We start from the raw sequence: 26,597 nt of genomic DNA on the forward strand, positions 1-26,597 counted from the left end.
TTGTTGTGCATGTAGCTATCGAGGAGTTTGAGCACTGGAGTAGATATGTAGACATCAGACTCCTCGTGATTCAATCATAGAACCATAGAATCCCCACAGTGCAGAAGGAGGCCATTCGGCTCATCAAGCCTGCACTTTAAGAATGGAGTAAAAATTATAAAAATAAATAAAAATAGCCCAATGTTAACACCTCAACAATAGAAAATGTACCAGAGTTACACTGAGAGGACTGCCCTGTATTTATAGCTTGAAAGTAATGGTTCATTATTGTTCATCATCAATATACTGTTTCCTTAGAAAATCGGAGGTTCCCTCAACCTGATTCATATGATCGGTGTGAGCCTCGGTGCACACGTATCTGGCTTTGTTGGAAGTAGTTTCAATGGACAGATTGGACGAATAACTGGTGAGGAACATTAACTCATTTACTTGTCAAATTCTGAGAATGCTCGGGATCTGAAGTGTGAGCGGATAATGCTGGAAATGGAAACCGGGTCAGGCAGCATCAGTGAAAAGAGAGAGAGAGAGACAGAGTTTACATTTTAGGTTGGTAACATTTCCTCAGAACTGGAAGATGTAGCAGGTTTCAACAAATAGAGAGGCAGAACTCATGCCCTTACCCCTTCTCCAATCCAGGACCCAGGTATAAAGTCATAGAGGTTTACAGCATGGAATCAGGCCCTCCGGCCCAACTTGTCCATGCCGCCCCTTTTTTTTAACCACTAAGCTAGTCCCAGTTGCTCGCATTTGGCCCATATCCCTCTATACTCATCTTACCCATGTAACTGTCTAAATGCTTTTTAAAAGACAAAACTGTACCTGTGCCCGCCTCTAACACTACCTCTGGCAGCTTGTTCCAGGCACTCACCACCCTCTGAGTGAAATAATTGCCCCTCTGGACACGTTTGTATCTCTCCCCTCTCACCTTAAACCTATGGCCTCTAGTTTTAGACTCCCCTACCTTTGGGAAAAGATATTGACTATCTAGCTGATCTATGCCCCTCATTATTTTATAGATCGCCCCTCAGCCTCCTACGCTCCAGAGAAAAAAGTCCCAGTCTATCCAGCCTCTCCTTATAACTCAAACCGTCAAGTCCCGGTAGTATCCGAGTTAATCCTAGCATACTTCCCAGGTGAAGCAGCGATTTTTACTTGTGTTTCTCTCGCTGCTCATAAGAGTCCCAGCTACACTGGGGAACCCAAACACAGATTGCTGATCGCTTTATGGGACAGCTCCTTTCAGTCAGCAAGCGAAATTCCATGCTGCCATTTGTCTGTCATTTTAATTTTCCATATTCCTCCCACCTTCCACACTCTTCCGACAAAGCTCAATACACACAAGGAATAGCATCTCACGTTTCAAATCGGACCCTTTCATTCTTCCAGAGTAAACATTGTCCAAATATTTTAAATAGAAACATAGAAACTAGAAGCAGGAGAAGGCCATTCGACCCTTCGAGCCTGCTCTGCTGTTCATTTTGATCATGGCTGATCATCAAATTCAATATCCTGATTCACTGCTTCCTCCCATATCCCTTGATCCCTTTAGCCCCAAGAGCTATATCTAATTTCTTCTGTCCCAAGGATCTGGTGTGGCGGTGGCCCCCCCCCCCTCCTACACCAGATCCTTGGCGATGGAGGCGTGAAGAGACACCAGTGTGAAGCACATTTAGAACAATGTGGCATGCAGATGTTGAGACTCGTCTGAACAATGCCTGGGACTGTTCTGGAGTTTGGGACAGAAGCTGCCCACAATCCTGGACCCCGGAACACTAGTAGATCAAGGGAGCATCTGCAGATGGACCTTTCAGATTTGGTGTTCTGAAGGGGGTCCGTCTTCCAACCTCAGAATGACTCTGGAGGTCCATCTTCATCAGAATCATAGAATCATAGAATCCCTACAGTGCAGAAGGAGGCCATTCAGCCCATCGAGTCTGCACCGACTCTCCGACGGAGCATCCCACCCAGATGTTAACTCTCTAACCCCACATATACTCCAGTAATCCATCTAACCCACACATCTTGGGACTCTGAGGGGCAATTTAGCAAACATTGTCCAAATATTTCAAATAGAAACATAGAAACTAAAAGCAGGAGGAGGCCATTCGGCCCTTCGAGCCTGCTTCGCCATTCATTTTGATAATTGCTGATCATCGAATTCAATATCCTGATCCCCCCTTCCCCCCATACCCTGAATGCCTTTAGCCCCAAGAGCTATATCTAATTTCTTTTTGAAATCAGACAACATTTTGACCTCAACTACATTCTGTGGTAGTGAATTCCACACATTCACCACTCTCTGGGTGAAGAAATTTCTCCTCACCTCAGTTCTAAAAGGTTTACCCTTTATCCTCAAACTCCACACAGTCACCCGAGGCTGGAACTGAACCCAGGTCCCTGCGCTGTGAGGCAGCAGTGTTAACCACTGTGCTACCTTGCCACCTGACCATCATCTGGTCTCAGAGTGCACCTGGAAATCTACCTTCGTTTTCACGTGATCCAGCTTCTGTCTGAGGATCAGTGATGTGGGGCGCCTTTTCAATACGGCACCCAGACATGATGGCAGACAACGAGCCATCCAGGTCTGCCTCGCTGCAGAATACGGCATAAACACTCAGGTGCAGAATGAATGAGGCTGGGGCTGGGAGATTTGCCGTGTTTCCCCACTCAGTGAGAAGCACTCCACATTCCCGCCTCAACACGGCATTTAGTTTCAAAATGGGAGAATTCCAGCCATTAACTCTGTTTTCCTCGTCAAAGAATGAAGAACAAAGAACAGTACAGCACAGGAACAGGTCCTTCGGCCCATCACCCTGTGCCGATCACGTTGTCCTATCTAGACCAACCGCCTGTATCCCTCTATTCCCCCATCTGTTCATGTGTCTATCCAGATAAGTCTTAAATGTCGCTAACGTGTCTGCCTCAACCACCTCACTTGGCAGTGCATTCCAGGCCCCCACCACCCTCTGAGTAAAAAGCTTCCCCCGCGCATCTCCACTGAGCCTTTCAGAACGGTACGGTGGCACAGTGGTTAGCATGGCTGCCTCACAGCACTAGGAGCGCGAGTTTGATTCCCTGCTTGGGTCATTGTCTGTGTGGAGTCTGCACATTCTCTCCGTGTCTGCGTGGGTTTCCTCCGGGTACTCCGGTTTCCTCCCACAGTCCAAAGATGTGCGGGTTAGGTGGATTGGCCATGCTAAATTGCCCCTTAGTTTAGGGGAACTAGCTGGGGTAAATACATGAGATTATGGGGATAAGGCCTGGGTGGGATTGTTGACAATGCAGACTCAATGGGCTGAATGGCCTCCTTCTGCACTGTAGTGATTCTATGAATAAGCTGAGCACTTCTGACATTGTCTGTTTATATAACCCATTTCTTTGGGTGTTTCTGTGCTGGAAGGTTTACCAAAGCACCCTGTCCCTGTGTACTGAATATTCACCTCTCATTTCTTTCCTTGTCTTTTAGCAATGGTTCTGAATACTTCCTTTTTTAATTCAAACCCCAGCAGAAGTTGTCGATCAGTCCAAGAAGGCAACTAATGGTATCAATAATTTTGTACAATATGGTACAATTAGCTACACTCAATAAAAAGGCAGGTACAGTGGCACAGTGGTTAGCACTGCTGCTTCACAGCGCCAGGAACCCGGGTTCGATTCCCGGCCTTGGGTGACTGTCTGGTGTGGAGTTTACACATTCTCCCTGTGTCTGCGTGGGTTTCCTTAAGATGCTCTGGTTTCCTCCCACAGTCCGAAGGTGTGTAGGTTAGGTGGATTGTCCATGATAAATTGCCCCTAATGTCCAAAGATGTCTAGGTTAGGGGGATTAGCAGGCTAAATATGTGGGGTTACAGGGATAGGGCCTGGGTGGGATGCTCTGTCAGGGAGTTGGCGCAGGCTCGATGTGCAGAATGCCTTCCTTCTGCACTTTAGGCATTCTATGGTTCTATGAAGTACAACATGATCGATGTTATCTCCAGTCCCTTGAAAAGCTGGATTAAAACTGTCAGTCTCTCTGCCCTGAAGGTAGTCCTTTAAAGGAAAGAAAGACCTGAATTTATATGATGGCCTTCCACAAATTCAGGACAACCTAAAGTGCTTCACAGCTAACTGAGGAATGTTTGACCATTAGTGATTCACACACAGTAAGTTCCTATAAACAGCAGTGAGATAATGATCAGATCATCTGGTTCAAGTGATACTGGTTATGGGAAAAATACTGGTCAGTTTACCTGCTCTTCTTTGAGATACTGCCATGGGATCTTTTACGTTCACCTGAAAGAGCAGAAAGGTCCTCGGTTCGATGATTGATTTGTAAGAGTGCATCCCCAGTATTGCAGTGTGGGACTAGTTGACTTAAAGTGGGACTTCAGAGCAGGAGACCATTTGGCCCTTTGAGCCTGCTCTGTCATCTGGAAAGGTCATGGCTGATCTGAACTGATCTGGGTCATGAACCATACACTTTTGCCTCTTGCTTCAGAAGCAAAAGTGTTACTGACTCAATGTGACCATAACACTCACCATAACCCAATGTCCGCCCCTTGTAAATTGGCTAGTTGTCCAGGAATAAGGAATACGTCTATGGCACTGTAACCTAGAGTATTAACACTGAGATCAGAAAGTCATGGATGCAAGTCCCAATCCAGAACCTGATTAGAAAAATCTATGTAACACCTCTTTTGCCAATACTGAGGGCGGCAGCAGAGTAAGAGTCTGGAGATTTGTATTTATGACTCAGGAGCAGGGTTTTAACCCACACAGCTTTTGGACTTGAGATGAGAGTAGTACTTAACCACGACTGATACTTCATTTGCCCAAACTACCTTGTGCTATCCATGTGATTCTAACTACAATGGGCCAAATGGCCTCCTTCTGTGTTCAGTAAAAAGTCTCGCAACACCAGGGGTTGAAGTCCAACAGGATTATTTGGTATCACGAGCTTTCGGAGTGCTGTTCCTTCATCAGGTGAGTGATTCCAAATGAACCTGTTGGACTTTAACCTGGTGTTGTGAGACTTCTTACTGTGCCCCCCCCCCCCCCCCCCACCAGTCAAACGCCGGCATCTCCATAGCCTTCTGTGTTGTATGATTCAGCTTATCTATTTCTGCTTAGCCACCATGTGGTGAGTGTAATGTACACACTGGGGTGTCAGAATTAAGTCACAGTGGTGGGTGGAATTTTCTCATTTTTTTGTCTCAGTGTGAACTCAGGTGGGAAAAGCAGAGTATATCCCGTCAGCTCCACTCCAATATTTTTAAACAGTTAGACAAAAAAAAACTGACGGAGCGGGTCCCATGACATCACGTAGGTGAGATGGGCTCATTCAGAGTATGCCCCACCAGCAACCTTGACTCCTAACAGATCAGGGCACCCAATGAAAAGAAGATAGGAATAGAACAGAGGACCCATCCCACCACCACAGCATCTGTCCCCCCCTCTCCACCACTACGGGATCTTCCTCTCTCCGTCCCACAGAAATCCACCTCCACCATGGAAATCCACCTCCTCTCATCCCCCACTGCCACGGACACGGGCACCACCTCCTCACCTCCCCAGGGACACGGAACCTTCAGCACCACCTCCTCACGGATCACCTCCTGCACTGTTCTCTGGCACTGCCTGGGCATGACCCACTCCCTTACCTAGCGGCTGTACTTACCGGTGGGTTCTGTTTGCCAGTTCCCTGTTTTTAAAAGCCTCTTGTAAACAGTGACCATGTGACATCCCAAAGCGGCATAAAACCCACTTTGGGATTCCCCCTCGATTCTCCACTTCCTCCGCCATTCTCGCCCTCCAAAAACTGTGGCGTAAAATCCCCTCCAGTGACACTGCTCATGATTAATTAATCTGTTAGCATTCACTGATCAGACTCACAGCTGAAGTATGATCACTGATAAGTTTAAAATTTATTTATTTGAAGTCTAAAATTTATTTTTTATAACCTTCTTGCTTTTGCACTTTATGGCTCTATTTAAAGTTTATTTATTAGTGTCACAAGTAAGCTTACATTAACACTGCAATGAAGTTACTGTGAAAATCCCCTAGTCGCCACAATCTGGTGCCTGTTCGGGTACACTGAGGGAGAATTTAGCATGGCCAATCCACCGAACCTGCACATCTTTAGAGTGTGGGAGGAAACCGGAGCGCCTGGAGGAAACCCACGCAGACCCGTGGAGAACGTGCAGACTCCACACAGACAGTGACCTAAGCAGGGAATCGAACCAGGGTCCCTGGCGCTGTGAAGCAGCAGTGCTCACCACTGTGCCACCACGATGGACTGAATACTGCTGGTGTTAGCAAAAATGTATTCCTGTGCCTTCAGAAAAAAAGAGGGATAAATTAGACAAGCAGTCAGAGATTTGTTGGTGAGATTTGCTTTTTCTTTGTAGGCCTCGATCCGGCTGGGCCTCTGTTTCGAGGGAAAGGTATAGAAGACAGACTGGATCCTGCTGACGCTCAGCTGGTCGATGTCCTCCACACAGACACAGATGGTATTCCTACTCATTCCATTCTCAGCACATGACCAGATTCACATGAATGTTGTGATTTATTAACAAGGTGGAGCTTCAGTTATCTGTGATCTAGTCACACAGTGGGTTCCTGATTTCAAATCATGCCCAACTTCCATATCAAAGCCCATTCACCGAATACACATACTGCCTCATTGGAGCCATCCCTCTGGTACCCTGACTCTCTCATGAGATATTTAGATAATGGTGGACTAATTATTGCAACATTAACATTTTAAAAATAGTTTTTATCCCACTACTGAGTCCCAGGATGATTCCACCAAAATTCATCTCCAAAACACCTGACTCTCCCAACGAAATCAATCCTTTATTACCTTAACACTTTTGCCAAAGTCCATCTGTCGAACTGTATCTAATCCCCTGATTAACATATCAAAGCCCATCCTTCTAATGCCCTCATTCTTCGATTGAAATCCATCTGTCCAATGGCCTATCTCTCTCTAAATCCATTCATCGACACGGTGGCACAGTGGTTAGCACTGCTGCCTCACAGTTCCAGGGACCTGGGTTCGATTCCTGGCTTGGGTCACTGTCTGTGTGGAGTTTGCACATTCTCCCCGTGTCTGCGTGGGTTTCCTCCGGGTGCTCCGGTTTCTTCCCACAGTCCAAAGATGCGCGGGTTAGGTTGATTGGCCATGCTAAATTACCCTTTGGTGTCCTGGGACGTGTAGGTTAGAGGGATTAGCGGGGTAAATATGTGGGGATACGGGGATAGGGCCTGGGTGGGATTGTTGTCGGTGCAGACTCGATGGGCCGAATGGCCTCCTTCGGCACTGTAGGGATTGTATGAGTCAATGATCCATTTTCATGAATGTCCTGTCAAAGATCTCTCACCTACCTGAACTCTTCATCAAAATTAATCCCTCTAATATTTTTACTCTCCCATCACAGTCCATCCCTTGAGCCACCCTTACTTTCTCATGAGATATTTATTTATTGGTGGGATAATTATTACAAAAATAACATTAAAAATCTTTCTTCCTGCAGCTCTTGGCTACGAAGAATTTTTGGGGAGTATAGATTATTATGCCAATGGTGGAACGGACCAACCAGGATGTCCTGCTACTATAATGAGTGGTTTGTATCGGCACTCAGCCCTGCTCCTGTTTTCCATTTCTTTTCAAATTGTCGCTGATTTGTCGCTCAGGCAGCTCTACCAATTCTTGAAAAGCTGGCCGAAGTCTCTCACGTTATTGCATTCTCCTGTCTGAGAATCACTACCTTCTTCATACAAACACGAGGCCATTGGAATCCCCAATACCTTCCTCGCAGTTTCTCAATGGAAAGTGAGCGGAGGTTTAGAAACATAGAAACTAGAAGCAGGAGTAGGCCATTCAGCCCTTCGAGCTTGCTCTGCCATTCATTTTGATCATGGCTGATCATCAAATACAATATCCTGATCCCCCCATCCCCCATATCCCTTTATCCCTTTAGCCCCAAAAGCTAAATCTAATTTCTTCTTGACATCAGTCGACATTTTGGCCCCAACTACATGTTAGGAAATAAGAGATTGTGATGGGCGTTGAACTATCTGAGCATTCATAATGTCCTCAACAAGGCCATTGACGTTGACCTCTTAGAGTATGAGCTCCCTGATTGAGGTAATGATTGCCTGCTCAATCAGGGAGTCTCACCTGTGTATATATTGAGGAGTGTCAGGGCTACTGGCACTCCGGATTCTGATTGTGTACCTGAAGCACTCTTAGAAGTGGAGATAAGTTGGTAAATAAAGGGAATCTGGTGAAGGGACACTGGCCTCTGAGGAGTTATTTCATATACGATCATTGAAAGGTCTCCATTAAAAAGACAGGAACTTTTATTTTAATAGAAGGATTTCACCACTGCCATGAATGGCAAGTCAACCCCATCTTTACAGGGTTGGTATTGGCTCAGCAGGTAAGCACCCTTGTCCTGGAATCAGAATTTGTGAGTTCTAAGCCCTACATCAGACGCTCCCATCGGCAGCACTGAAGGAGTGCTACCCTGTCGGAGGCACAATTTTTCTGATGGGACATTAACCAAAACCCCCCCTGTTCTCTCAGGTACGCATTCAAGAACCTGTCACAGTTTCAGAAGGAAAACAAGGGAATTCTCCCCAGTGTCCTCTGAACAACCTGCCCTCAACCAGCAATTATCAACGCATTTTTCTTATTGCTGTTTGTGGATCTTGCCACATGGCAATTGTGTTTCCCTACATTGTAACAATGACTGCACATCAAAAGTTCTTAAACTGGCTTGGAATTGCTTTGCCTATCCTGAATTGATTCTCCCTCATTAACCAGCACGATAAAATGGCCACTGATCTAAAAATTGGGCAGGAAAGGAAAAGGAGACTAAGAAAGGGAAGAGGACAAAAAGGAGAAAGGAGGGACTATGTTATTGTTTTGTTTCAATCTGCTATGACCAAGGAAAGGGAATTCACTTTGCCGATTTACCCATAATTATATCTCCATAAGACCATAAGATATGGGAGCAGAATTAGGCCATTCAGCCCATTAAGTCTGCTCCACCATTCAATCATGGCTGATATGATTCTCATCCCCATTCTCCTGCCTTTTCCCCATAACCCCTGATCCCCTTATTAATCAAGAACCTATCTATCTCTGTCTGAAAGACACTCAATGACCCGGCCTCCACAGCCTTCTGTGGTAAAGAGTTCCACAGATTCACCACTCTCTGGCTGAAGAAATTCCTCCTCATCTCTGTTTTAAAGAAGCGTCCCTTTACTCTGAGGTTGAGCCCTCATGTTCTCGTCTCTCCCGCCGTGTTGGCTAATAATCATTTTCCATTACTTGACAGAGTTTTTTTTTCAATCATGGAACTTTAATTTTCACAATCGTTGTAACCTAACTTCCACACTCCTCATACGACAAACTCCTTCATTCCTGGGATCATTCTTGTGAATGTCCTCTGGAACCCCTCCAAGGCCAGCACATCCCTCCTTAGGTATGGGGCCCAAAACTGCTCAGAGTATTCCAAATGGGGTCTGACCAGAGCCTTATACAGCCTCAGCAGTACATCCCTGCTCTTATATTCTAGCCCTCTGGAAAAGAATGCTAACATCTCACATCAGCTTGAGCTGCAGTGTAAAAATGTCACCTTGCCCTTGAAGGCAGCTCTGCTTAAAATTAAATTTGCAGTCAAATGATGCGAGTGGGATTTTGATTTGCCTTAATTTGATTGTGAAAATGACGATTCTTTCACCGCCTTCTTTCTCTCTAGTTCCATTAAGGTCTTGATTGGTTCCATCAGTTCAATATTCCATTAGCAACAGCAGCGATACAATGATTGTGGCTCAAATACTCCTATTTGTGAACGTAGATAATCACAACTTCGATGAAGAGGTTCCTGACCACTATAATTATGAACTTTATAGCTGGAGATCAAACATTACATTATATCGGGCAGAGTGCAGGGCAAGCGTTCCCATCAATTTCCTGGCGCATTAGGTCAAATTTTCCCCCATTAACTGTGTGAGGAACGTTGCAGCAGTTGGAGAAGGATTGAAGTCATTCACCTTGGAACAAAGAGATTCAAATTGGAATTTAGAATCACATAAGGAAAAGGAGCATGAGTAGCCCACTCGGCCCCTTGAGACTCCTCCAATAAAATCATCCAATAAAATCATGGCTGATCTGATTGTAACCTCAACTCCACATTTTCACTTGTTCCCGATAACCATTCGGCCCATCGACTCTGCACCAACTCTCTCCAATAGATAGATAGATGGATGGACGGATGGATGGATTCTATCCCCATAACCTCACATATGTACCCCACTAATCCCCCTAATCTTGAGACACTAAAGGGCAATTTACCATGGCTAATCCACCTAACCCGCACATCTTTGGAGTGTGGGAGGAAACCAGAGCACCCGGAGGAAACCCACACAGACACAGGGAAAACGTGCAAACTCCACACAGAGAGTCACCCAAGCCGGGAATCGAACCCAAGTCCCTAGCACTATGAGGCAGAGTGCTAACCACTGTGCCACCCTGAGCCTCACTACCCTCTGAGAGAAATACTTTCCTCTCATCTCTATGCACAGAAAGACCATTTTGTACATCATGCCTTTACTGGCTCGGTAACAAGCTATCTAGACAGTCCTGTTTTCCTTGCTCTTTCCTGCCAATGTTTCTTTTGACAAATATGTTCAATTCTTTTTTAGGTTATTACAAACTCAGCTTCCACCATCAGTTCAAGGTGTTACATTGTGCATCATAACCACTAGCTCCAAGAATTCATTTCCCCTCTGGCTATTTCTTAACTGCAAGTATTGAAGGACCAAAGAAATTAGGGATGTCCAGATACACCATAGCCAAGTGCAGTTACAGAAGGTTAATCAGATTTGGAATGGCAGTGATGGGGATAAGGGGCTGGATTTAGTATGGAGGTGGAGGCTCATCTCAGTAGCTGGTAGGTCATTGGGGAGCCCATCTCCGCTGGCCTTGGAAGTCTTGATGCTCTTTTGCACAGCTCAGACAATTAATGACCTGCCTAAGATTATGGCTTGACTGTAAAACTACATTCTGCTTGCATTAAGTTGATCTTTCTCTACACCCTAGCTATGACTGTAATAGTGCATTCTGCACTCTTTCCTTTTCTTCCCTATGAATCATAGAATCCCTACAGTACAGAAGGAGGCCATTCAGCCCATCGACTCTGTACCGACCACAATCCCACCCAGGCCCTATCTCCGTAACCCTACATATTTACCCTGCTAATTCCCCTGACACTAGGGTTAAATTAGCATGACCAATCAACCTAACCTGCACATCTATGAACGGTATGCTTTGTCAGTATAGCGCGCAAGAAACAATACTTTTCACTGCATACTAATATGTGACAATAATAAATCAAATCAGACTTGTGACAATAATTCATCAAATCAAATCAAATATCCTGAGGCAAGATTTCCCACCACCGAGAGCTACTGGCCAATCAGAGGAAAGTTGACGTGTTGACGGTGCTTGTCCTGTGATCTCACCAATGTTCGATGCAAGTTGCCCATAGCTGCTTTGTTTATCTATTCTGTTACCTCCAGGAAAAAAGTATATGGTGTGCGACCATCAGAGATCTGTCTATTTGTATATAAACTCCATGATCTCAACCTGTAATATCACCGTTTATCCTTGTGCATCGTATGAAGAATTCCTGGATGCCCGCTGCACAGACCAAGACAGTACCTATCCTATATTTGGTAAGATCTCATGTTTTTGTTGTTGTCAACTGTCTCCTCTCCTCATCTGATGGTGCTAATCGGAGTATTGGTTTGACATGCATTAGACTGCCCTCTGCTCTCTCACCCAACCAGTATGTGTCAACCCAGATGGAGACTAGAATGGAGAGAGTAAGAAATGCTCTCCTCCGAGCAGAGAAGTTTTTTTTATTCACTGGGTGTGGGCATTCCTGGCTAGACCAGCATTTATTGCCCATCCCTAATTCAACTGAGTCGTTTGCTAGACCACTTCAGAGGAATATAAGAGTCAACCACATTGCTGTGGCTCTGGAGTCACAAGTAATCCAGACCAGGTAAGAATGGCAGATTTCCTTCCCTAAAGGACATTCGTGAACAAGCTGGGTTTTTATGACAATCGACAATGGTTTCATGATCATTAGACTTTTAATTCCAGATTTTTATTGAATTCAAATTTCACCATCTGCCATGGTGGGATTCGAACCCGGATCCCCAGAGCAATACCTTGGGTCTCTGGATTACTCATCCAGCCACAATACAATTACACCACTGCCTCCACAAGTGGGCAATTAGTAGAGGCATTCAAAATAATGAAGGATTTTGAAGGAGCGGACAAGATAGAGGAGATAGAGGAAGCAATATATCAAATGGCGGGACGCTGTACCAGAGGACAATGATTGGAGATCATTGGCAAAAGAAACAGGGGGAGATGAGAAAAAATTTGTTCACATAACGGGTAGTTATGATCTGGAACGCACTGTCTGAAAGGCCAGTGGAAACAATTTCATAATTGCATAACTACTTGAAAGGAGGAAATGCAGAGAAGAGTGGGTAAGTGGAACAAATTTGATAACTCTGTCAAAGAACTGTCTTTGATCTACTCTGCACCCTCTCTGTAGCCTTCACATCCTTCTTAAAGTGCAGTGTTCAAATTTGTACCTAATGCTTCAGTTGTGGCTGAACCAGTGTTTATAAAGTTTTGTCATAACCTTCTTGCTTTTGTACTTTATGGCTCTATTTAAAGTTTATTTATTTATTAGTGTCATAAGTAGGCTTACATTAACACTGCAATGAAGTTACTGTGAGAATCCCCTAGTCGCCACACTCCGGCTCCTGTTCGGGTACACGGAGGGAGAATTTACCGTGGTCAATGTACCTAACCAGCATGTCTTTTGGATTTATAAAGCCCAGGATCCTATGTGCCTTTTGAATCACTTCCTTCAACTTCAGCACATAAACTCTCAGGACTCTCTGATCCGACACCTCCTTTTGAATTGTATCCTTTTTTACATTTCATCTTCACCAGAATGAATCACTTCACAGTTCGTGAATTAGATGTCACCTGCCATGTGTCTGCTCATCCCATAGCCTGTGTATGTCCTCTTCAAATCTATCACTATCCTCCTCACAGTTCATACGGGTGGCATGGTGGCGCAGTGGTCAGCACTGCTGCTTCACAGCGCCAGGGATCTGGGTTCGATTCCCAGCTTGGGTGACTGTCTGTGTTGGAGTCTGCATGTTCTTCCCGTGTCTGTGTGGCTTTCCTCTGGATGCTCCGGTTTTCTCCCACAGTCCTGGTTAGGGTGCATTGGCCATGCTAATTTCTCCCTCAGTGTACCCGAACAGGCGCCAGAGTGTGGATTTTCATGCTAACTTAATTGCAGTGTTAATGTAAGCCTACTTGTGACTAATAAATAAACTTTACTTTTAAAAACAATACTTCCATGTTCTGTGCCATTGGCAAATTTTGAAATTGTGGCCTGCACACCCAAGTCCAAATCATTAATGTTTATCAGGAAAAGCTTTGTCCCCATATCAACTCCTGGGGAATATCTATTATACAACACTAGTTTGAGTACGTGGGGGAAAGTTCTCCCTGGGTTCATATTTGTTCAGTAACAGTTTTAACAACACCAGGTTAAAGTCCAACAGGTTTATTTGGTAGCAAATACCATTAGCTTTCGTCAGATGGAGTGGAAACCTGCTCTCAAACAGGGCACAGAGACACAAAATCAAGTTACAGAATACTGATTAGAATGTGAATCTCTACAACCAACCAGTTCTTAAAGATACAGACAATGTGAGTGGAGGAGGGAGCATTAAGCACAGGTCAAAGAGATGTGTATTGTTTCCAATATTTGTTCCACAGCCTTAAAAACTACTGCGTTGGCTGATAAATGCTTCGGCACATCCTGAGTCATATATCAATCCAAATCTTTAATTTAGTCTAAAGCTATTCACATATAGCTTAAGTAGGATACACTGAAGGAGCCCTGGGCTCTGATCTACATCATTGTACATCCCACCTGTTGCGATGACTGTAACACAGAATGAAGAATTTTTATTTGCCATTGTCTCCTCGTATATTCTTCACTAATCCCCAATGTTCAATTTCTCCACACTGAAATGCAGGGTATCACATTGACAAGTGGGCAAACTCCAGCAGTTTAATGAGGTTTCCAAATAAGGTGTTCTTTCAAACCTCCACAGAGGAACCATTTTGCAGTAAGTCATTTTCTAATGCATACTTTATACTGTAGGAACATCACAACCCAAGGATTTTTAGAAACAATCTTTTTACTTCCCCATGGACAAATCTCACCCATCTCTCTCCATATCCCTTAATCCCACCTACCCACCTCTCTCCATATCCCTCAATCCCACCTACCCACCTTCTCCCCATATCCCTCAAACCTATCTACCTCTCCCCATATCCCTCAATCCCACCTACCCACCTTCTCCTCATATCCCGCAATCCTACCTACCCACCTTCTCCCCATATCCCTCAATCCCACCTATGCACCTCTCCCCATATCCCTCAATCCTACCCACCCTCTCCCTATATCCCTCAATCCCACCGACCCACCTTCTCCCCATATCCCTTAATCCCACCTACCCACCTTCTCATATCCCTCAATCCCACCGACCCACCTTCTCCCCATATCCCTCAATCCCACCTACCCACCTTTCCCCATATCTCTCAATCCCACCTTCTCCCCATATCCCTCAATCCCACCTACTCACCTTCTCCCCATATCCCTCAATCCCACCGACCCACCTTCTCTCCATATCCCTCAATCTCACCTACCCACCGTCTAACCATATCCCTCAATCCCACCTACCCACCTTTTCCCATATCCCTCAATCCCATCTCCCCACCTTCCCCCCATATCCCTCAATCCCACCTAACCATCTTCTTAGCAGATACTGCCAGTTTATTTGTCTATATTCTCATCATTTTCCCCTCACACCTATTTACCCACTTTCTTATATGTTTCAATCCTACCTAGACACCTTGTCCCTCCACCTCAATCCCATCCATTTATCCCTCCAATCTATTAAATCCCCCAAACCTGCGACCTAATTTTCCCAACCTCCCTCAAACCCACCCATTTATCTTCACATCTATCAATCTTCTCTCTTCCTAAAAGTAGATCCTCACCTTAAATTAATTGACACTATAATCATCCTTGTAGATGATTTAGCCCATAACTATATTTTTATTAGCATCCTGAATTTCCCCTTGAGAAGGTGATGGTGAACTGCCTTCTTGCACCGCTGCAGATCATGTAGTGTAACCACGGTGCTGTTTTTAAAAATTCATTCATGAGACATGGGCATCACTGGCTGGCCAACATTTATTGCCCATCCCTAGTTGTCCTTGTTCAGGGGGCAGTTGAGAGTCAGCCACATTGCTGTGGCTCTGGAGTCACGTGTAGGCCAGACCAGGTAAGGACAGCAGATTTCCTTCCCTCAAGGACATTAGTGAACCAGATGGGTATTTCCAACAATTGACAATGGTTTCATGATCATCAGTAGATTCTTAATTTCCAGATTTTTTTATTGATTTCAAATTCCACTATCTGCTGTGGTGGGATTCAAACCCGGGTCCCCAGAATATTGGCTGAATTTCTGGATTAATAGTCTAATGATAATACCACTGGGCCAACGCCTCCCCTTAGGGAGGGAGTTGCAGGACTTTATCCCAGCTAATTGATAGCAAGGTTAAAATCAGTTAACTCAACATGGACAAGGATCTAAACCAGACTGTTGTTAGCCCTGGCAGTATATTTAATACAGTAAGAAGTTTAACAACACCAGGTTAAAGTCCAACAGGTTTATTTGGTAGCAAAAGCCACACAAGCTTTCGAGGCTCTGAGCCCCTTCTTCAGGTGAGTGGGAATTCTGTTCACAAACAGAACTTATAAAGACACAGACTCAATTTACATGAATAATGGTTGGAATGCGAATACTTACAACTAGTCCAGTCTTTAAGAAACAAAACAATGGGAGTGGAGAGAGCATCAAGACAGGCTAAAAAGATGTGTATTGTCTCCAGACAAGACAGCCAGTGAAACTCTGCAGGTCCACGCAACTGTGGGAGTTACAAATAGTGTGACATAAACCCAATATCCCGGTTGAGGCCGTCCTTGTGTGTGCGGAACTTGGCTATCAGTTTCTGCTCAGCGACTCTGCGCTGTCGTGTGTCGCGAAGGCCGCCTTGGAGAACGCTTACCCGAATATCAGAGTCCGAATGCCCGTGACCGCTGAAGTGCTCCCCAACAGGAAGAGAACAGTCTTGCCTGGTGATTGTCGAGCGGTGTTCATTCATCCGTTGTCGCAGCGTCTGCATAGTTTCCCCAATGTACCATGCCTCGGGACATCCTTTCTTGCAGCGTATCAGGTAGACAACGTTGGCCGAGTTGCAAGAGTATGTACCGTGTACCTGGTGGATGGTGTTCTCACGTGAGATGATGGCATCTGTGTCGATGATCCGGCACGTCTTGCAGAGGTTGCTGTGGCAGGGTTGTGTGGTGTCTTGGTCACTGTTCTCCTGAAGGCTGGGTAGTTTGCTGCGGACAATGGTCTGTTTGAGGTTGTGCGGTTGTTTGAAGGCAAGAAGTGGGGGTGTGGGGATGGCCTTGGCGAGATGTTCGTCTTCATCAATGACATGTTGAAGGCTCCGGAGGAGATGCCGTAGCTTCTCCGCTCCTATTTAAGCCCCTGCAAAAACTGAACACACAAGTCTTGCTTTTAAATTCCACGCTGACAAAGAGCCTTCACAAATAATTCCACAATTTGTATTTAATCGACCCATTAACGCAGCAAAACATCCCAAAGCCTTTCACAGGACAGTCATCGGAAATAATAATTTAACACTGAGTAGCATTTGCCAACTGATGACAAATGTATTCCTGGAGGTTTTATCACATGACTTACCGCCATTCTCCAGCAATTAGTCATCCAACCCTATAACAAATGCCCTTCCTCCACCAGTTGGAAAGAAAAAAGACTAATTGGCCAGAATTTTACCGTCCCGCCTGCCATGGGAATCAGAGTGGACGAGGGGCGGACCATGGAAAGGTCGATTGACCTCGGGTGGGATTTTAAGGTTTCGGGACGAACAAGGCCGTAAAATCCCACCCTTTGCCCATTTGTACTGTCAACCAAACAGTTTTGACTCCCATTTTCAATATTTTAATATCTAGTAAAGTGAAAGAAAATAGCAAAAAACTAATCTTCCTTAATGTCCCGATGGGATTGCACACAGCAGTGCCCTGGAGATTGGTCTTCAATTCCTCGGTTCTCCTGTCTAATCCTAACATAAGGAGATAATCAGATTGGTGGCCGAAGTTTGCTGAAAGAAGGATGTTTTAAGGACCGTCTTAGGGAAGAAGAGAGAGTTAGAGAGGTGAAGAGAACATAGGAACAGGAGTAGGCCATTCAGCCCCTCGAACCTGCTCTGCCATTCAATATGACCATGACTGATCATCTACTTCAATGCCATTTTCCCACACTATCTCCAAATCCCTTGATACATTTAATATTTAGGGAGGGAATTCCGGAACTTAGGACCAGAGTGTTTCACTAGTACCCTATTAAAATGAACATCGGATTGACTTTACTCAACTTTACTCAAGTCCTTCCCCAGAGCAATAGAGTGAAGTCTTTGAAGAAAATTTATTCATAGTTCACCAGTTAGCAGTGTCAGTGGTGGTAGGTCAAAGAATCTAGGTGAAACTGGTAAGGTTCATTTATTAGCTATTCTTAATGATCAACCGAAGGCCATCTCCTGAAGGGATTTTGGTTTTTTCTCGGGCAATGAGGCTATACCGTGCATTAGGATTGGGGTGGGTCGAGACAGTCAGACAGGACAAAGATGGTACATTGCATTTCCAGCTTGTCATTAACTCAGAAACTGACTTGTTGAATTCAATTTCACAAGTTACCCTGACAAGGTTTGAACTCTCAAGCGGCACGGTGGCACAGTGGTTTGCACAGCTGCCTCACAACTCGAGGGACCCAGGTTCAATTCTGGCCTTGGGTCACTGTCTGTGTGGAGTTTGCACATTCTCCTTGTGTCTGCCTGGGTTTCCTCCGGGTGCTCCGGTTTCCTCCCACAGTCCAAAGATGTGTGGGTTAGGTTGATTGGCCATGTTAAATTGCCCCTTAGTGTCAGGGGGATTAGCAGGGTAAATAGCAGGGAATAGGGCCTGGGTGGGATTGTGGTCAGTGCAGACTCGATGGGCCGAATGGCCTCCTTCTGCAGTGCATGGATTCTATGAAAACTTCTATGAAAGCCTAATGATTTCTGGGAAAAAGAAAATAAACCATATGAGAAATGAAAATGGGCTCAACAAAGTGTTGTCAATCTATTTATATTGTCCAGTCAAGGCTTTATGAGCCACCAAGCATCCTGCCTGAGGATGATTTTTCTAAGCACAAGTTTCTTCAAAAGACTTGTACTTCGGAAAATTTCCTGTACTTCTTGAGAAATCAGGGATAGACTGGATAGGATAGCTTAGAGTTAGAGACAGAATGAGTCCAGTTGTCCCATTGAACCACGCTGGCTCTCAGTAGGACAATTCCAATCGATTTTATTCTCCTGCTCTACCCCCACAGCTCTGCAAACTTATCCGTTCAAGTGCCCATTCCAAATTCCTTTTGAAATCACACATCACCTCCACCTCTTCGTAGGCAATGAGTTCCAGGGTCATTGGCACTTGCACTAGCCAATCTGCCATAGTTTCAAACCGTCATATGAGAGAGGATGTTATTGAAACTTACAGGATACTGCGGGCCTAGATAGAGTGGATGTGGAGGGGATATTTCCACTAGTAGGAAAAACCTGAGAGCACAGTCTCAGGCTCAAGGGATGATCCTTTAAAACAGAGATGAGGAGGAATTTCTTCAACCAGAGAGTGGTGGATCTGTGGAACTCTTTGCCGCAGAAGGCTGTGGAGGCCAGGTCATTGAGTGTCTTGAAGACAGAGATAGATAGGTTCTTGATTAATAAGAGGATCAGGGATTGTGGGGAAAAGGTGGGGAAATGGGTTTGAGAAAAATATCAGCCATGATTGAATGGCGGAGCAGACTTGATGGGCCGAGTGGCCTAATTCTGCTCCTATGTCTTATGGTCTTATGATCTCACCATCTCTGACCTCTTCCAGCCTCATTCCCCTCCCTCTACCCCCTCCCTTCCTCTACAGTTGACCTTAAACTATGGCTTATTTAAGCTTGCTGGAAGTGATATACATTTATACACAGGGATTGTTCTCTGCAAGCAAAAAGAATATGTTCAAGCCTTGCACATTTTTGAATTACCCGAGAGTTTGGGGAGCCAATGGTTTCCTATTGTTTTCTCCATAGCAATGCCTTGGCCAATCAGAGTTGACTTGCCAATCAATCACCATCCTTCCCACCTGTAATTTAAATTGCTGCGATCATTTGAAATTTGGCATTCTTGTGTTTGTCCTGATGCGGTACTCGATGAAAAGCTTTGTTAATATGTCTCTCAGTGAGACTCTGTACTAGCATGCAATTCCTGCAACTTCGATAGAATCTATAGCACATAAACAGACCATTCAACTCGATTGATCTATGCTGGCTTTTATGCTCAATGTCTGCCTCTTCCCACCCCTCTACATCTAATTCTGTTAACATATATTTCTTCTCCTTTCTTCCTCATGCGTTTATTGAACTTTGCTTTTAAGTGCACCTTTGTGATTCCCCTCAACTCCTCCCTGTGGTGGCGAGTTTCACATTCTTACCATTCATTGGGTTAAGAAGTTTTTCCTAAATTCCCGATCAAATTTACTGGTGACTTATATTTAGTTTCAGATTCCCCCACAAATAGAAATATCGACCAGAATTTTACCACCTCGTCCGCCATGGGAATCGGAGAGGGCGAGGGATGGACCATGGAAAGGTTTACAGTTCCAGGACAAGCCAGGCCAGAAAATCCTGCCCATCTTTTCTAACCTCGCGAACATTTTTATAATTTTGAAGGCATTATTAAGGTCACCCCCTCAAGTCTTCTCCTTTTGAGAGATAGGAGCCCCAGCCTGATCAGACTTTCCCGATTGTTGGAAACTATTGGTTCCAGTATTGTTCCTGTAAATCAATCTTTGTGCCATCTCCAGAGCTTCAGCATCCCTTTTGCAGTTTGGAAGCCACAACTGTGCATTGAAATGTCCTTTCTTCCTTCACATCATGCAGTGTATTATTACCTTCTGGAGATCATCACCTGGAACAGGAATACCCGCAGAGGTTACATTACAGTTGGGTTAACTGGAGATAATGGATTACTGGTGAAATCGAAACCCAATCGGTGAGTGTAATGAACTGTCCACTTGGAAACTTCTATCACACGGGAACTTTTCCCAGGGATCTGAATCACCTTTACGTTCATTTTTTTGTTTGATATCCCTCTGAATTCATTCGGATGACTCCACTGGATAACACTGTGAAGCACCACAGGAAAACACGCACTGATGCAGAATATTGCAATACCAGAAAATGCAGATGTAGAAATTGTCCTCTTTGTTTCAGTACGCTCGTGATAAATACATAATTACATAAAAATCCATTGCACTGAAACAGACCAACTGGCCTATACTGGCATAGACAAGCCTCCTCCAACCTTATTTCACCTCGCCCGATCAATACTTCTTTCTATTCCTTTCTCCCTCATTTAACCTATCTAGCTTCCCCTTAACTGTCACCTGTTACTCACCTCAACCATTCCGTGTGGTAGCGAGTTCCACATTCTAACCACTCTCTTGTGTCTATATATGCCCTGTTTGTGAACCCAACTCCCATTCACCTGATGAAGGAACAGCGCTCCAAAAGCTCGTGCTACCAAATAATGTTGGACTTTAACCTGATGTCGTGAGACTTCTTACTGTGTCTTCTGATCTAGTTACATATTGAAACAGCAGTACACCCAGGTCACCTGAAAAACTTGATCCCCCTCCCGCCCAGTCCAACTTTGCAATGTGACCAATGCTGACAGATGCAGGACTGCGAGACAATACAATAGCGCATGCAAACATTGCAGCCAGGCATCTGGCTGCTAAATTTGTTTGTTTAACTCCAGTTTTATGCCTGAAAAAACAGGTGTAATGCACATCAGTTCCTACTCTGCTTCTTTCCAGCATAAAACCACAGGATGGCACGGTGGCACAGTGGTTAGCACCGCTGCCGCAAAGCGCCAGGGTCCCGGGTTCGATTCCCGGCTTGGGTCACTGTCTGTGTGGAGTTTGTACATTCTCCAAGTGCCTGCATGGGTTCTCTCTGGGTGCTCTGGTTTCCTCCCAAAGATGTGCTAGTTAGGTGGATTGGCTACGCTAGGTTCTTCCTCAGTGTACCCGAACAGATGCCAGAGTGTGGCGACTAGGGTATTTTCACAGTAACTTCATTGCAGTGTGACTTGTGACTAATAAATAAACTTTACAGTAACTATGTTAATGCTATTTAGAATCATAGAATCCTACAGTGCAGAAGAGGCCGTTCGGCCCATCAGGTCTGCACTGATTCTCTGACAGAATGTCTTAGCTAGGCTCTCTCCCCTGCCTTATCCCTGTAATCCCACACATTTCCCATGGCCAATCCACTTAACCTGCACATCTTTGGACACGAAGGGGCACTTCTTGGATATTCTGAGGATTGACTTTCAGCATTTGTCGTAGTGCTGATTCCTGTTTTGTCTCTTTTTCAGGAAGGCAAAATCATTCGAAACGTTCAAAGAGGTCACTCTCCTTGTCAGTGTCGACAAAGACGTGGGGAATATCGCCACTGTTTCACTGATGTTCAGTTCAGCCAATCTGGTAGAACACAAACTGAAACTGGGAATACTGCGAATGAAGCTGAGGTCATTGACCTATCCCCAGAGGTTAGTTCCAGGGAATTCTTGGAAATGTAAGAACTTCAGATTGAACCAGGGCAGGACTTACTCAGTTAATGGTAGGGTGTTGGGGAGAGATGCTGAGCAAAGAGATCTATGGGTACAGGTTCATAGCCCCTTGAAAGTGGAGTCACAGGTGGACAGAGTGGTGAAGAAGGCATTCGGCATGCTTGGTTTCATTGGTCAGAACATTGAATACAGGAGTTGGGACATCTTGTTGAAGTTGTACAAGATATTGGTAAGGCCACACTTGGAACACTGTGTACAGTTTTGGTCACCCTATTATAGAAAGGATATTATTAAACTAGAAAGAGTGCAGAAGAGATTTACTAGGATGCTACCAGGACTTGATGGTTTGAGTTCTAAGGAGAGGCTGGATAGACTGGGACTTTTTTCTCTGGAGTGTAGAAGGTTGAGGAGTGATCTTATAGAGGTCTATAAAATAATGAGGGGCATAGATCAGCTAGATAGTCAATATCTTTTTCCCAAAGGTAGGGGAGTCTAAAACTAGAGGGCATAGGTTTAAGGTGAGAGGGGAGAAAAACAAAAGTGTCCAGAGGGGCATTTTTTTTCACACAGAAGTTGGTGAGTGTCTGGAACAAGCTGCCTGAGGTAGTAGTGGAGGCGGGTACAATTTTGTCTTTTAAAAAGCATTTAGACAGTTACATGGGTAAGATGGGTATAGAGGGATATGGGCCAAATGCAGGCAATTGGGACTGGCTTAGGGGTTTAAAAAAAAGGGCAGCATGGACAAGTTGGGCCGAAGGGCCTGTTTCCATGCTGTAAACCTCTATGATTTTATGAGGTGGCAGATAGAGAGGAAAAAGTAATGGCAAGGAGGAAAGAAGAACTCGCATCTACATAGCACCTTTCAGGGAATCTCAAAGCATAAATTAATTTTTAGTGTATTCCCTGTTGTAATATAGATATAGCGGGAAGGATAGAATGAATGGCTTTTGGCAATGCTGTGAAAAGTGAAAGATAAGGAGCGGGGGAAGTTAGACAGAGGAAGGGAAGGAGATTGAGGGATTGTCCTCTATACCTGTAGGCCACTGGCACTCGTCACTGAAGGATGGTCACTTGGGGGACAGACTGATGGTCAACATTGGAGATCCCCCGTGGGAATGAACGCTTTCTAAATTAGAAAAGGGAAAAAACATCGAGAAATGAGTCAAAAATTGCCAAATAAAACAGTTGTCTGACTCAAATTCTTTTGCTCAAAGGCCTCACATGTGCAGGTATGATATAGCCCTGCAGAAGGACTTGGAGGAGGCGTTTCAGCCAATCGAGTGCCAAGTGCAGGAAATGTAGCCTGGATATCTTTCCTCCATTGCCCGTTGGGCACTCGACCAACCTTGTTCTTCAACGCCGAATGGCATCTCCGGGCCGAATGGCCTCCTTGTGTGCTGTAATAACTCTATGATGTCTCCGTGTATACTCAGAGGACCCTGTTGCATGTGTAAAATGATCAGTGACGTCTGATGGCCACCTACAGTTTGGATGCAGGTCCTTCCTCTTTTGGCTGTACTTGTCAATCCACATCCCCGACTTGCATTTACAGCATGAGTTCCCAGCCTTGGGCCTCTGAGAGGGTTAATTTGCCACCCAGCCAGACTCAGAACGGGGGTTGGTTGCCTCACTGCCCTGCTAACGCCAGCCATGTATCCAGCGTCCTTTTAATACTGATCTAGAACATACACCTGTATTAAAATGAATGGTATATAAAAATGTTATTAACTGGATATTACATAGTTCTCTGATGTGATTTTTAAAAAATTCATTTGTGGATCACGGATGTTGCTGGCTGGCCAGTATTTATTGCCCATTCCTCATCGTACATTAACTGAGTGGCTTGCGAGGCCATTTCAGACAGCAATTGAGAGTCAATAGACAATGCACAGAATCATTAGAACATTGAGCAGGCCTCAAAGTCTATCCCATCATTCCATTTAATTTGTGGCAGACCTGAATCTTAACTCTTTAGCTCTGCAGCGAAGGTTTACCAGGCTGATTCCGGGGATGGCAGGACTGATGTATGAGGAGAGATTGACTAGGTTAGGATTGTTTTCACTAGAGTTCAAATGAATGAGGGAGTATCTCATAGAGACTTATAAAATTCTAACAAGACTAGACAGGATAGATGCAGGAAGGATGTTCCCGATGGTGGGGGAGTCCACAACCAGGGGTCACAGTCTGAGGATTCAGGGTAAACACAGTAAGAAGTTTAACAACACCAGGTTAAAGTCCAACAGGTTTATTTGGTAGCAAAAGCCACACAAGCTTTCGGAGCCCCAAGCCCCTTCTTCAGGTGAGTGGGAATTCTGTTCACAAACAGAATTTATAAAGACACAGACTCAATTTACATGAATAATGGTTGGAATGCGAATACTTACAACTAATCAAGTCTTTAAGAAACAAAACAATGTGAGTGGAGAGAGCATCAAGACAGGCTAAAAAGATGTGTATTGTCTCCAGACAAGACAGCCAGTGAAACTCTGCAGGTCCACGCAACTGTGGGAGTTACAAATAGTGTGACATGTGACATGTGACATGATTCAGGGTAAACCATTTAGGACGGAGATGAGGAGACATTTCTTCACCCAAAGAGTGGTGAACCTGTGGGATTCATTACCACAGGAAGCAGTTGATACCAAAACATTGAATGTATTTAAGAGGCAGCTGGATATAGCACTTGGGGCGAATGGGATCAAAGGTTATGGGGAGAAAGCAGGATTAGGCTATAGAGTTGGACAATCAGCCATGATCGTGATGAATGGCAGAGCAGCCTCGAAGGGCCAAATGGTCTCCTCCTGATCCTGCCTTTTATATTTCTATAAACCCGAAAGCCCTAACAAAAATCTATCATCTGGTTTTAAAATTTTAAACTGGTCTCAAGCCTCATTTTCTGTTTGTGGGGGGGCGCGGAGTTCCAGATTTGTGTGGAGAAGTGCCCCCTGTCATCACCCCGGCTTTCATTCAAAGGTTGTGTTCCCAGTTCCAGTCTTACCCAATGGTGGAAATAGTTTCTCTCCTAATAAATTTTTTAATCATCCTAAACCCAATTTCTTGTCCTCTCAACACCCTCATTGGGCAGAAGATTCAATGAACCCAACATCTGCATGAACCCCAGATCCCAATCCTGTGTCCCAGCCTCTTGCAAGGCTATTTATAAACTCGAATAAACCAGTTGGCGAGGAGGTGTGAATCTGATGCTAAACATCTCCAGGAGGAGGAGGCGGGAGCTGCCTGCTGGCAAAGACAGGTGGCAGCCATGTTGGGGACGGACACAGCCTGGCTGAAGAGAGAAGACAGCAAGCTGGAGAGTTGACAGCATCCACAGCGATTAAAGGGGCCACGCAGGCGAGATGAGGGTGGAGCTCTGGAATTGGCACATGGAGGCCCGGGAGAGTTCTACTTTAAGTAAATGGGGAAAATTTACAAAATTTACAGCAAACCCGACAGTGTTTCAGTAACAGGCATCGGACTGATAGGATTCGGCAAATTAAAGATTGAAAATTGCACTCAGGAACACACAGGCCCCTCGTTAAGAAGCCTTTGAAGATTAAAATTCATCCAGAGATGTTGGGACCCTGAGATGCCCTCTCGAGTTGGGTTTTGATTTCCCCACCCTCACCAAATTTGCGGGCCTTTGATAATCCCGCAAGTTGTTTTTATTCATGTATGGGATGTGGGCTTCGCTGGCTAGGTCAGTGTTTATTGCCCATCTCTAATTTCCCTCGAGAAGGTGATGGTGGGGTTGCCATCTTGAAACGCTGCACTCCATGTGGTGTAGGCACATCCACAGTGCTGCTAGGGAGGGAATTCCAGGATTTGGACCCAGCAACAGTGAAGGAACAGCCGATATATAGCCAGGATGGGTAGGTGACTTGGAGGAGAACTTGCAGGTGCTGGTGTTCACACCTGTCCGAATCATAGAATTGAACCCCCACAGTGCAGAAGGAGGCCATTCAGCCTGCACCAACAACAATCCCACCCAGACCCGTAACACTAAGGGGTAATTTAGCATGGCCAATCCACCTAACCCGCGGATCTTTGGAGTGTGGGAGGAAACTGGAGCACCCGGAGGAAACCCTCACAGACACGGGGAGAAAGTGCAAACTCCACACAGACAGTGCCCCGAGGCCGGGATTGAACCTGGGTCCCTGGTGCTGTGAGGCAGCAGTGCTAACCACTGTGCCACTGCGCTATCCTAATGCTGCTCTTGTCCTTCTGGTGATAGAGGCATAGGTTTGGTAGGTGTTGCTGATCACGTTTATATCCTGGGGAAGTCATTTGGAAAAGCAGGGAAGAATAAACCGAGTTTCTAATAAAGAACGGGACTAAACGATGTTTTTTTTTAACGAGCTTTGCATTTTAAGTGAATAAAAAACATTCTCACAGGCAAGAAGATATGCTGATTGTTACCACAGGGGGGCAGCGTACACACACACTAAATACCAAGCACCCTTTGCTGTGAAGGCTCTTACTACAGGACCAGAACGTGCTTTTTTCACAATCTTTGCATGATGCCACGGGCTACGTTCACAACCCTCTGTAATTCCTTGCGATCTTGGTCAGAGCAGGAGCCATACTAAGCTGTGATACAACCAGGAAGGATGTTTTCTATGGTGCATCTGGAGAAGTTGGTGGGTGTCGTAGCAGACATGCCACAGTTCCTTAGTCTTCT

The 26,597-nt window shown here is 45.0% G+C and overlaps 1 protein-coding gene across 2 annotated transcripts in view; it reads left to right on the forward strand.

Moving 5' to 3' along the window:
- LOC144506658 (lipase member H-like) overlaps nucleotides 1-23,706 on the forward strand; it is a 35,016-nt gene extending 11,310 nt beyond the window's left edge. For both annotated transcript variants that reach the window (XM_078233062.1, XM_078233064.1), the window contains exons 4-11: nucleotides 298-406; nucleotides 6,387-6,488; nucleotides 7,515-7,604; nucleotides 11,572-11,727; nucleotides 14,137-14,229; nucleotides 20,224-20,335; nucleotides 21,725-21,898; nucleotides 23,134-23,706. In XM_078233062.1, coding sequence (XP_078089188.1) covers nucleotides 298-406; nucleotides 6,387-6,488; nucleotides 7,515-7,604; nucleotides 11,572-11,727; nucleotides 14,137-14,229; nucleotides 20,224-20,335; nucleotides 21,725-21,898; nucleotides 23,134-23,221 — 924 coding nt within the window. In that variant the 3' untranslated portion in view covers nucleotides 23,222-23,706. The remainder of the gene's footprint in view (nucleotides 1-297; nucleotides 407-6,386; nucleotides 6,489-7,514; nucleotides 7,605-11,571; nucleotides 11,728-14,136; nucleotides 14,230-20,223; nucleotides 20,336-21,724; nucleotides 21,899-23,133) is intronic.
- Nucleotides 23,707-26,597: the final 2,891 nt, after the last annotated feature.

The sequence above is a fragment of the Mustelus asterias genome, chromosome 17 (assembly GCF_964213995.1).
Source record: "Mustelus asterias chromosome 17, sMusAst1.hap1.1, whole genome shotgun sequence".
Taxonomy (NCBI): domain Eukaryota; kingdom Metazoa; phylum Chordata; class Chondrichthyes; order Carcharhiniformes; family Triakidae; genus Mustelus; species Mustelus asterias.